We start from the raw sequence: 12,994 nt of genomic DNA, 5'->3' as shown, positions 1-12,994 counted from the left end.
TGAAATTGTGAATCGGGCAATTTACCAATTTAATAGTTTCATGTTCCCAGAACGGACCCATTTCAGTTTTCAATGACCCCCTAAGGGGCGATTATTTAAGTCAAGTTTTCTTGACATTTGGGTAAAATGAATAAGTTTTGCAAATTTGGAGTCAAGTTTACAAAATCAGAAACGTGAATTCACTATACCAATGTAGACCCTTTTTCAAGTTTTGTTGATTGAAGTAGATTTTTATTGATCTGGATTCAATCATTTAACATAACGACACAACTTCCAGAAAAGTACTTCAGGCTTAAGCCCAAAACAGTTTCAAATCTAATTTATATGACAGTCCACATTTGGCTAGGTTATGTGTTACTTTCACATTTTTCAATTACACTGCAATTTGAACTTCACTTCTATCTCATATACTTGAAACTCCTTGATTTACACTCCATTCATCATTCCTAAAAGGAGATGGAGCTTCATAGAAAAGAGAATTTCAATTCACAGTAACTCAGAAAGATAAAGAGATTCTCCTGCTAAAAAATATTACGACTCTAATAGAACAAACCAATTTTCGCCAAACTTGCGGTACTCTTACCCGGTGGCGTTATCTAGCAGGGTATTCACACACACACTTAATTCCTTAATTCCTCCTTCTACATCCATGACCAGGGAACTGGATAGATGGCGTCGAATGGTAAGATGACAGGTCAAACTATATTGTCCTTGTGAGCACTACACTTGAATGCCCCATTACACAGCCATATGTGTATAATATAGATTATCAATCATTGGAATTAAACCAACTTTCAACAAAGATTTAGTTCCCTATTAGACTATCCATGTTCTATTTGACTATGATATACGTGTAATATTTGATTACTGTGAACGATATGATATTTTATATTTTCATCCAATGACCTCCTGTGACAGTAGTCTAAGGATTTGTCAAATCGTTACACAAAGTCAAGTTTTGTCTTAACTAATGAAATAATATTATAATTATTTAAATAATTATAATAAATATGACTGGGCAAAGGGACTACAAAAACCTACATTCAGATCATATTTTACGAATATTTCGGATCACAATTACACGGAATTGTATGCGCGATATTCAATAGTGATATTTAAAATGGACATTTAAAACATTCATCCTATGTTTTCAGGAGATACCTTTCTTTCTGTAATTAAACTTCTAACCAAACCCCACTTCCAACCCTTCTCCACGCCAGTCAATACTAACCGGTAAGCACATTTTCTTCTAAGACATTCTTTATAGTAGTAATCAACCCCATTCAATACTATAAAATCATAGGGAATTGAGAGGATGCGTACTAACAAACAATAACAGTATGGGTGAACATGGTACCATATACAGCATAGTACCACAGCATTGCCCCTTGACAACCTGGTATCGGCAGCTTAACAACCAGATTAGAAAAGCAGAAAACTCCCCAAAAAGCCTGGTAACCAAGTAATCTCACTGTTCAATAAAACAAACTGATTTTATAAGAATCATTACGACATTAAATTTATTCTATCAAGTATAGTTAGTATCAAAGTATCTAATAATAGCTCAATTATAAAGTCTGCTCTAAAAAACCAATAGTACCTACTATAGCAGCAAGCCTGTAGTCTGATTAAAATAAGCGCCAACCCAATCAGCAAATAGGAGAGATTTCTGCGCTGCAGACTCTAAATACGCTTGAAAAAGGCCCTAAGAATCAACTTTTACCTGACTAAATATCGGAGTTGCCAGATTGTGTTAATTGAAGACTCAAATCTTTTAATTCATCCATGGAATGCAAATCAATGTGGTTTAATAAAGATAAGATAACGCTGCTTAGGAACCAACATATAGGAGCGGCAAGAGTAGAGCGTATAGGGGAAGGTAGCTGTGAGTGTTCAAATAACATATTCCTGAATGACTCCGCTTCTTTCTAACTTCTACCCTACTTTCACCGTTCGACTACGATTTGATTCATAGGCAGTCTTGCCAAATTACATTTTCAAAGAAAAACAGCAGCTCAAATATTACTTTACAGTCAAATATGCATGAGCATGTCCAAAAATAGAGTTATGTTTACTGATCTTTTTAGAACTAAATAAATAGCTATATATTATTTTCAGGTTCTGTTGAAAGTGGATATTCTTAAAACTGATGTTTTGTAATTGTTTTGCCCAATTTAATATATTTCTCAGGTCTAGAGAACCACACAAATTATGTTTTTAATATTATGAATGACCCTGGTTATGTCTCTGGTTAGTTATTGGTATACCTACCATCAGACACTACATGTTATAGTACAATCAACTGGTTTTCTAGTATTATTTTAAATTCCAATCAACTTTTATGTAAGAAAAGTTATTTTTCCTAATAAATATGGGACTGAGTAGTTCATTAGAGTGGAGATAAACAACAAATTAGTTTGGAATGAACAGTTACCGGTAAGTTATTATTATCAGGGTAGTTGAAAACCGGAAAACTAATTCACTCATTAAATAATAAAACTTGTGATTTACTCCAGAATATTTCGTCAAGTTTTTCAAAATATTCAGTAAGTTTAGAGTGGAAGAAATAGGTTGTCATTGATAGAGATCATTTTTCAATTCCTATAATAATAATAATCATTCCAGAAGCCCACCTATTTATAGGAATATTTGTACACATGATGTTCAACAGAAGATACCTATAATCTCTCTGATACTCAACAATGTTTAAATGTTTAAAAATGATGATAAAGTAAACCAAAGCTAAAATGGAACTACTGAAGACGCTAGACACCTAATCGATAACCTATTAACAGCAAAGACATAGAAAGTTTTGATGTACGGTAACTAAGAACTTTAGTAAAATTTGTGAAATAGATTAAATATAGCATAGCCTAATGATAAAATCAAACATCAATTGAGAAAAAGGATAAAATTACTCAATTTTATGTCAAAAATTTCAAAGCAAACAAGAATTGTGTCAACTTGTAAAGGTACTTGTTACAAGGCTGATTTAAAAGATAATATTGACGTTGTTCATACATTTTCTTTGAACACATAGGTAAAAAATAATCATACTAACAATTTAGTATACCATATTCCACATACATTCAATCATAATTTAATAAAAATCCTTTAAAAAAATTCCACCAATGCAATTCGCCATTTTGATAAGAAATATAGTAAAAGATAAGTAGTTTTGAAATAGATATTGAAGATTTCAGAGATAAAATAGTGTGAAAAGTCCCATGCAATTCAATGACTTTCAGCCGGAAAACAAGTGGGTGCATAAATGAAGTGTGTTATTCAGATAAATTGGAAATTAATAAATTCACCTTGTTTTGTTGTCAAAAGTTATCGTCGGTGACTATGGCTACGGATCAACCAGTTTATGGTTGCTAGGCTAGGATGACTGACATCGGCGAATTGATACTTGCAATAACTTAACAGTTATCAAACACAAAGCCAGTTTAAACACAATCTTTAAAATTAATAAAAAAGCTTTTATACCCTCCAAATACTGTCAAACGTATTGAATAAGTTTAAGGAATTAAAACTAACAGGAACTACTTTATATCTCCCGTATCCAGATGTCATCAACGTCTGCAGTACATCTTTCCGAATTAGTTTGTAAATCGGACACCAGAGTACAGCAGCTCCCTGGATCAATACACGGACTGTTTACATTGACCGCCAGCTTTGAATGCTATAAAGATTTATGCCGCGATGTAAAGATAAGAAAATTAAATGTATTAACACTTCTACTTCAACTTGCAAATTTATAAGATTATGAGATATTGATTAGATTTTCAACACTATGAAACGTTTCTGTAAAAATTGAGAACCATTGAATAAATTTTCAGCATAAATTACAACAGGATGTTATGCAGACACTATTATCGTATCCATGAACGACATAAAATAAGAGATGGAATTATTGTAAATTTTAAAAGAAAGAGACACATGCAAAGTAGATTGAACAATTACATTTTTAATAGGGTGTTCTATACGGTACTAATCTTAATTTATGTTCCAAAGAAATTTGAATTTATTTAAAAGAATATATATAGGCTATTGTGAAGAATAGCTTTGAAACAATCATTTTAAATTGAATAACATTATTGTTGGCTATTCAATATGAACAATAATTAACATGTTATAGGTAGACTACGGTATTGAGAAGTAGGTCGTATGTAAGGAGGCCATTATCAAAGAAGACAAACCATTAACGGTCGCTGATAAACTCAACCAAAAGCAAGAAATAAGTTATTTGGATAATGATTGATTTATCTTTTATAAAATATAATATAAATTTTTACTCACAACTTTGTCGTTTTCGACGGGATCGCCGTTTGGCAGGAGCAGACTGTTCATCGTATACTTCCTGGATATTTATGAAGTTTTCGTCATTTTCCACAACAAACTCTACATACTCCTGTGGGACATCATCTTGAAACTGCTCACGCTTGACAGAAATCATTTTATTTCTGATAAACCACAGCAAATTACTTAAAATCACCAAGGCAACAGGAAAGAACAGAGCTGAAGGAGATTGTTAGGTCAGTTACCATGGAAACTATCGAGAAAAATATGCTGCCATGATAATTGCAACGGAACACATGTTTTTGAAATTTTGTAACCTTGAAATATATTTTCAATTAAAATGTAACATATAATGATTAAATTCAATTGCATCAATTTCAGAAAATAAATGATAATTTTTTTAAAGTAATCAATTATTTTTTGAATGGAAATCTCTAGTTATTGAAAATTATTTTAAGACCAGTCACACACAGATTCAGCATACAGCATTCGAGACACATGGATCATTGCTGCACAGTGTGCCACGAGCCTTATAATTTAAAGTGTGCCACAGGTCTTAAATTGAGTAGTCTGACAGTAGTGCTAGTGTTGTCTGTGTGTGAAGTTTGTCATGAAAATAAAAATAATTATAACCTAAAAAGCTATAAAATAATTTTTATTCAATGATATATTGAAAGAAGTATATTGTTGCTAATTAAAAATTGCAGGTATGTTTCAATTCATGGTATTCTATTCTACATCCTAATATCTAGTCCATATACCTTGGTTATTGTGTTAATAGTTTTTGTTTTTTGGGTGTTTTAACATAGCATATTAATGTCAAAATTTTAAAGCTTTTATTAACCCAATACTTTGCCAAATGTTCAGACATATTTGCATTTGCAAATCAAGACAAAGTTTTAAACTGCTTGAAGATATACCAGTGTGGACCCGTTATAACTTGATACTTATTTGTTATGATCTGGAAATTCCACATAGACACTATGTTGATATGTTAGTAGCCAATCAGGCTAGTTGGTAAGGCAGCACGCATTAAAAAAGTAGCTCATCTTCGTGGTAAATTTCTCAATTTACCAAGCATCTTGTTGAAGATCCGAACAATTGCAGATGTCAGAGGCTCTGAAATTAATCAGGTGTGACCTGAAACTCTAGACCTGAGCCAGCCAGGTCACTTGATATTATTAGCCTATTAGTACATTGCTCAACCTAACATGAGTGTCCTCAAGGTCAGCTGCTCAGCGTGTATTGTGGCTATGGATTTTACCTCTTCTTGTCCAGGTTTCCTGGTTGTTCATCAGGTGAGTGAAAGAGCTTAAAAATACTGGATGAAGATAGTTATGATCCCAATCTCTTGGAATAGCCGTTTACTAATGATGCCTACTTGCAGCAAAACTCATTGTACGGAGTGATCTTTTCTGAAGAAGCATTACATCCTTCACTGCTTCCACAGAATTAGTACGTACTTTTTATTATTGTGAAAGAGAGAATGATACGGCATCACCAAACCCTCCCTGTCTAACACTTGTCTGAGCTTTTTTAGCTGGCATATAATAATATTTCTTTAACTGGTACGTTATCCTGGATAGCTTCCGGCACACTTCAGACAAATTGTGACTCTATTTCAGCATTTCATCCAGTCAGAAACCAAGCAGCTTGACTAGCTCTGTTCTGCCTCCTGTCGTCTCAAATAAGACTGTTTGTCTTGTCGTTTTCATTCAGTTTGAGTCTATTCGCAGAGAGTCACTTTTTGCATCACATAAGTTAGTTGTTCTGCAGACATCATACTTGCCTAGCCACTTGTTGGACCTCTGGCAGTTCAGTGATATCTTACTATACTTAGTTGTATACTTGTAGTTATCCCACTTGAAGCCTTACAGCCGTGGTCGTCATCTGTAAATGTCACTGCCTCCTCGGTTGCTGTAAAGTCTTTCATGAGAAGAATGAAAAGCAATTGTTATAATGCTGAGCCCTGTTGAACACCATGCTTACTCCCCTAATCCTTGAGGCTGCTCCCTCCAGTGAGACAGCCTGCCTTCTTTTTTGTGGTTAGTTTGTTCTTTAGCACAGTTCCCCTTGAGCTCTACTTCTCAAGTTTTTCTATTAGAATCCCATGCGGCACGCAATCAAATGCCTTACTCAATTCACACATTGTGAGGGCTAGGGCTTCACCACCCCCAAATGCACTCACTCTCTATTCTGCTGGCCAGCTGAGCAATGTACTTGTGGTTGAGCGCCCATTTCTAAAACCGTGCTTAGATGATTTTTATTCCCCTCCAGGAATTATGTGAGCTGCACTCTTATTTCTATTTCTATAACCTTGGACATTATTGGCACTAAGGATATCGGTCTGAAATTTGCTGAAATGCTGGTGTCACCTTTCTTGTGAATGGGTACTGTTATCGAAGTTTTTATTAGACCTGGAAACCTTCCCACTCTGAGACAATCGCTTTGCCATTGGTCTTGAGATTATGAAAGCTGTTGACTTCAGCACAAATGTTGATAGGCCTTGGATGTCCTGTCTTTTAGAGTTTTTTTAGTCCTCTAATGATAGTTTCTATCCTTTTAAGGTTCCTCTCCTTCCACACATTAATACTGACCTTCTTGAAAGTTGGTGCCACAGACCAGTTCATGGTTATTTGTTTCAACTGGGTTATTCAACACTTTCCCGGCAGCCCAGTTTCAACTTACACTTATCCTATTATTAGCTGGACGCCCGAATATTTGGGGTTGAACTGCTACCCAAAAGAGAGCTGAAAGTAATAAATTAGTGAAAACTAAATCCTATTATGAACTTACGGCGCACATTTTATTAATTACGGCAGCTTACTTACCCCTTAGCTCTACAGGTCGCTACAACCCTTGGCCTCCCTCACAAAGCCTCTCCATCTCTCCCGATCGACTGCCTGCCTTTTCTTACTTACTTGTTACTTACTTACTTACATTTTTCCAGTTTTGAACTCCAAGCGTTCTCAAATCATGCTCAACATCATCTGTCCATCTATTCCTTGGCCTTCCTTTTCTTCTTCTATTATATATTCTTTCCCTCCATATACATTTGGCAATTGGCACCCATTCTCAGCAAGTGCCACATCCACCTAATTCTGCCAGCTTTAATAAATCGGACGATGACTTACTACATGACATACTACAGGCCTGACTAATGCCTTATATAATTTCATTTTTGTAGCTCTGGACAATAGTCGAAACTTGAATAATTCTAAACTAGCATAGAACGACCTGCCATGATTCGATTACTTATCTCAGCTGTGACTCTCCCACTACTCGCCACAAGCGTTCCTAGGTATACAAAGTCTTCCACCTGCTGAAATATGCAGTGCCCAATTTTCATGTTCCTAGCTCACCCTCTTACCACTGCTGGTGACACTCGTAAATACTTCGTTTTTGCCTCATTTATCTTCAGCCCCATTGGCTCACCATTATTTACCAATAACGTGAAGGCTTCTCTCAGTGCTGGCACAGTTCTTGCTATTATGACCAGATCATCTGCGAACGGCAGCTACCTATTAATAAAGATATCCACTCAAACTAAAGCTAGGTACTTAAACTACCCTACGATAATTGTTATCTTTAGGGGTAACTTTCAAACGATAATACATATATCAAATTAATCATGATGCATTTTGTTACAGTTTGACCACAATGACTGAAAACTGCGATCCCATCAGTCTGCTGGAGTCCAGAGTAGACGCGCTAGAAAAGAAAGTATTCGGAAACGAGAGCGTCGACAACTTCGATACATCGAATAGTGTCGTCGATCTACTACTCAAAAACCAGACACTGATATCAACGGCAGTTTCGAGTCGAGAGAAGATTAATACTTTCGTGAAACGTATCGATTTCCTGGAGCAGATCTTGGATCCAACCTATGAGGACAGTCTGGTCGACCGTAATGCAAAAGTTGAAGTTGTGCTGATGATGGTGAACGAGTTCCAGGAGACCATTGAGAGGCTGAAAATGTTGCAGGATATGATTGATGTGCTCGAGAGCGAGAAGATTAGAAGTGTTCCTCAGGTAATATGCAATATGCAAAAATATACTTTTACAATCATTTCAGAAATATAGATGGTTTAGTCATGAGAATAAATTAGTCACTCATATTGTTGGACAATGCAAGAAAAATAGAGCGCATGCACACTTCTATATTCTCACACTCATATTCTCATAACTGAACAAACAAACATGCCCTGCTATTTAATGAACTTTTTTTTTTGCTGCTGGGCTGAAACCTTGTACCAGATACCTTGAAAAACGATTGGTTCTGTCACCTGGTCATATGGGACATATATATGAATCATATATTTATCTCATATTGATCAGGATTTTAGAGTTTTAAATTATAGTTTTTTCCCCTTACATATTTGGTGTAGGCACATCGTGCTTACATATTTGGTGGAGGTTTCTCTTGCCGTTCCCATACTTGCTTACATATTTTGGTGGAGGCTTCTCCCGCCGTTCCACAACTTGCTTACAGTTCTTAAAAAAAATAACTGATTTAAAATAGGCAGAATAATGTAAGTCTGCCAATTTGTGAGCACTTCCATAAGATCCAATCGTTTCTGTTTATGCTCAGCGAAACAAAAATTCTCTCTAAAACAATGATAATAGATTTTTGATTATTTTGGTGAGTCAATAAACTGAAACTCGAGAAAGTGATGATCTCAAACTCGTATCTAATAATAAAAATACTGAGGGTGATGCCCACATAAGCTCTTAGACTTGTGCGTGGGTAATGAGTGAGAGGGATGATGATGAAAGATTAGGTAATAGGGACCGACGGCTTATCCTCTCCTCCAAAATACGAAAATCAAATCGATGAGCAGCCTTCTCTCAGCTCTAGATAACTAGCTGGATAATAATTCATTTCAACCTCCTTGCTATGACAGTTATCTTGTAAAAATCATTACAAATAGATCAATTATCAACTGCTACTTTGGGTCTATTAATCAATCATTATCACCCAAGTCAATAAAAAATGTAAGTTATTCGTAAAAAATTGACGAAAATTCTACTCTTTCTAAACCTGACCGTAATGTCAGGCCAATAGTTCCATTACTTCTTCTTCCTCCTCAGTCTTCTTTTTCAGCTGTTTTCTTCTTCTCCCCCTCTCTTAAGAAAATTCTCCTTGAACCCTTCAGCTTCTTAATTATTATTGATGTACGTTTTCATGTAAATAAACTAGTGAATCCAATAATCTGTTCTTGTTGGTGATCCAGACATACCACTGGTCACATAGGGAATGGCTTATCGAGTTTCTAATATATCTAAAAAAATTTAAATGTACGATTTTATCGTAATTTGTAGGTGAGAAGCAGACTGGACAGGTTACAAACATTGGTAGTCGATCTGGCTGAGAAAACACAGGAGACCAACGAAAAGATCAAAGAGCTGGCAGTCTGCTATGCACAAATTATGAACTCTTTCACCAAGGCCTTTTGTCAAATCGACAGCGCCCTCAAACAAATGGAGATTGAGGCCAACCCGAGAAAAGTGTATGATTAACTTACAGGTAATTTATTGTTAATGTTAATAAGTAATATTATTTTATTGTAACTTGATGTATGTATCATGTTTTTCATTTTAAATAAACTGTGATTGTAACTCTACAATAGTTGAATTCGTTTGAACACCACCATTCGCTGCACAAATTAACTGAGCAAATTTTAATTATATCCTGATTAATTCAAATACCTTATATTATATTCAACAAGAAAAATCTTTTCTTGTTTTAATAATAATTCAATTTTGGAATTTTAGGTTGAAGATTTCACAAGATTACTACAATATTCCCCAGAATATTTCGTTCGTGTTCGTTGCTTTTTGTCTTTTATATTGACTTATCAATTATAAATCAGCATTATTTAATTGGCAGTTTTAAGTGAAAACTGTTGATGTGTTGCTGAACAAATTTTATTATTAAACGAAAATCCAAATTAAATGCTGTAATTCAAGCGGCGCTTGAATAGTAGCGCTCATCGAATTTCCATCTAGCTGTTTACCCTGTTGTCAATATTTGCAGTAGCAGACACTATTCAAGCGCCACTTGGTAAGCGGTAAGCGCCGCTTGAATAGTAGCTTACCAAGCGGCGCATGAATAGTAGCGCTCATCGAATTTCCATCTAGCTGTTTACCATGTTGTCAATATTTGCAGTAGCAGAAGTCTTCGGGGTGAATTACAGCATTTAATTTGGATTTTCGTTTAATAATAAAATTGTTGAATCATTAGCATTTGAATAGTTCATCTCAGTAATTTCCATCTGTATTCTGAACATATCTATCAATCTGTATAATTAAACTAATCTGATCAATCTAAAGAATTAAATTAAAGGTCCAATTTTTAAGCGAAGATTGTAACCGCGCTGCAACTGCCATAAGTTGCTATAGGTTATATAGTCGACATAAAATCGTAGAGTCATCGCTTAGGAATGGGACCTTGAGGTACAGAAAAAGTGTTGGTCAACCAATCTGTCCTATCATTTCCACGTGAATCCCGGCGTATGATAGGACAGATTGGTTGACCAACACTTTTTCTGTACCTCAAGGTCCAATTCCCAAGCGACGACTCTACGATTTTATGCCGACTAATATAACAAATCAAATTGACGTGATGGCTTTGATAAGCTTTTCAATTAATTTGTACCCTGCTGGTTTGAAAACAACACAATTGGTTCTTATGAGAGTGTTTATACAGATTCATTCTACCAATAGGCAAACACTCCAATAAGAAACAAGATCAGTCACGCCAATTGACTATATTACCAATGTAATGCCATCAATATTAAATTCAGGAGAATGGAAAATAAAACAACGTATTCTAGCGTAAAATTTATCGATTAAAACGTACATTTTCGATGATGGATTTCTAGAAATGAATAAATATATTAGAACATTTCGAATTGACATAAAAATTACTGTACGGTACATAAAATATTAGAATCTCTGCAACGTTTTCGTAGCTTATCTATGTACTTATCAAAACGGTTTGTTTTATGTTTATTAGAAAGGAGTTGATTCTCTCTAAACCTAGGGATGGATTGACTAGCCTTCCATCCTTATCTATTTTTATAGATATCATTCAATTTTCTAAAGAAAACTATGTGCCGGTTGCACAAAAGCCGGTTAAATTTTAACCGTGATTAATTCCACGAGAACCAATATGAGAAGCAGTCTTTTCAAAAACGCCTCTGGTTCTCGTGGAATTAATCACGGTTAAAATTTAACCGGCTGTTGTGCAACCGGGCCTAAAACCATCATGAATGGTGTTATCTATACAACATAAAATAAATGAAATATAACAATTGAAATTAATCACACTATCCGCAATGAGTAATACACCTATAATATAGCTCGAAAAACAACAGACTTATAAGTAAGTTCATATGGCTGGCAGTCGAAGAGACGAACAGTGAGTTAGCAGGTGTATCAGGCTGGTGCTGGGCCCAGTTCCAACAATACATATGCGGATCAGGAGCGACTATTCGGTCCAGTGTGTAACGCAACATAAAATCAGGTTCCAGGATATGTTTAAAAATCGATTTACAATGGGAGGTTCCAATTTTTTGAGCTCAGTGCTATTTATGAGGAATACTTACAGTTAAAAGAGAATCAGTAACAAAAAATATTAAACAATAGTAAGTAAAAACAAAATACTTTTTTACTATATCAGACCTGAGCCAACCAGGTCACTCGATATTATTATTATTTATATACTATAGTCAGTTATTAACCTGAAGATTGTAACAATCTAAATCAGTTTTTAATACTAGGTAACTGGATCAGCTCCATGCTAGGGTGATAAATAATTTGATCACAAATCAATATCGTTGATCCCAGTCCCAGTGTGTACGCGCCCCGTAGCGTTGCCTCTGTGACTTTGAAACGCCATATATGCAAGGTATGGTTCGCGGGGTAATATTCACTGCTTTGCAAAAACATCAGGCTTCAGTGGCCCTAGCTTCCTAGATGGAGGAAGCTCCCTATACACAGAAATTCTTCATGAATGAGAGAGTTGCAACGTATCACAAACAATGGAAAGAGCATATTGAATGAATGTCAGCTGACAGGCTGTGTTGTGCTAAAAGGATGTAACGCCAAAAAGTTTCTTGTGTATCTTTTCGGATGCAACACGTTGCTTCTGAGAAGATACAAAAGAGCATCTGTTGCTTATGGAAAGATACATTTTCAAAAATGTTAGATGTTTTTGAAAGGGTAGTATTGTATGTCTAGTGGTCCTCCGCCGATAGGCAAAGCTACAGGACCCGGACTGTACACCCCAACTTGAATGAAGCCTGGAATAACGTTGCAGTAGATACACACCTTAAGGTTCCTTTACACTTATGTACTTAAGGACGTATTTTAGGTCAAGTAAGCGCACAGGAATGTCGCGTTTACACGATGCTAGTGGTAGTGGACGATCTAGTTGACTAGCATCAGCTACTGGCATCATGTAAACACTACTTTAGTGAGATTTACGAATTCAAGTCATCAATATTCGTTTGGTTTGCTATCCTTGTCTGCCATTAGACAAAGCCGATAGCTTTATCATTTTCTAACTCTGAGCCGTTACTAGAAATGTGTGTAGGTTATGTGGAAAAATTAAGTACCAGAATATTCAATCTGAACAGTTAATTTGTTTTATAAAATAATGAAAATATATACAGAGTGATTATAAAAG

The 12,994-nt window shown here is 35.3% G+C and overlaps 2 protein-coding genes across 5 annotated transcripts in view; one reads left to right on the top strand and one right to left on the bottom strand.

The window, feature by feature from the left end:
• Positions 1-4,543, bottom strand: part of LOC111050406 (DNA-binding protein RFX2) — a 72,971-nt gene extending 68,428 nt beyond the window's left edge. The window contains exon 1 of one of the 4 annotated variants that reach the window (XM_039440209.1): positions 4,303-4,543. In XM_039440209.1, coding sequence (XP_039296143.1) covers positions 4,303-4,459 — 157 coding nt within the window. In that variant the 5' untranslated portion in view covers positions 4,460-4,543. Of the gene's footprint in view, positions 1-3,314; positions 3,589-4,302 lie in introns of those variants that run through there. The other 3 variants (XM_039440210.1, XM_039440211.1, XM_039440212.1) reach the window with 3 other exon arrangements.
• A 224-nt stretch (positions 4,544-4,767) lies between these two features.
• Positions 4,768-9,929, top strand: LOC111050475. Its single transcript, XM_022336811.2, has 3 exons — positions 4,768-5,009; positions 7,953-8,334; positions 9,625-9,929. The coding sequence occupies exons 2-3, from the start codon at positions 7,963-7,965 to the stop codon at positions 9,820-9,822; spliced, it is 570 nt and encodes a 189-aa protein (XP_022192503.2). The 5' UTR covers positions 4,768-5,009; positions 7,953-7,962; the 3' UTR covers positions 9,823-9,929.
• The last annotated feature ends 3,065 nt before the right edge of the window (positions 9,930-12,994 follow it).

The sequence above is a fragment of the Nilaparvata lugens genome, chromosome 13 (assembly GCF_014356525.2).
Source record: "Nilaparvata lugens isolate BPH chromosome 13, ASM1435652v1, whole genome shotgun sequence".
Classification (NCBI taxonomy): domain Eukaryota; kingdom Metazoa; phylum Arthropoda; class Insecta; order Hemiptera; family Delphacidae; genus Nilaparvata; species Nilaparvata lugens.
Note: the sequence above shows the minus strand (reverse complement) of the source record. Positions and strands in the feature narration are given on the sequence as shown.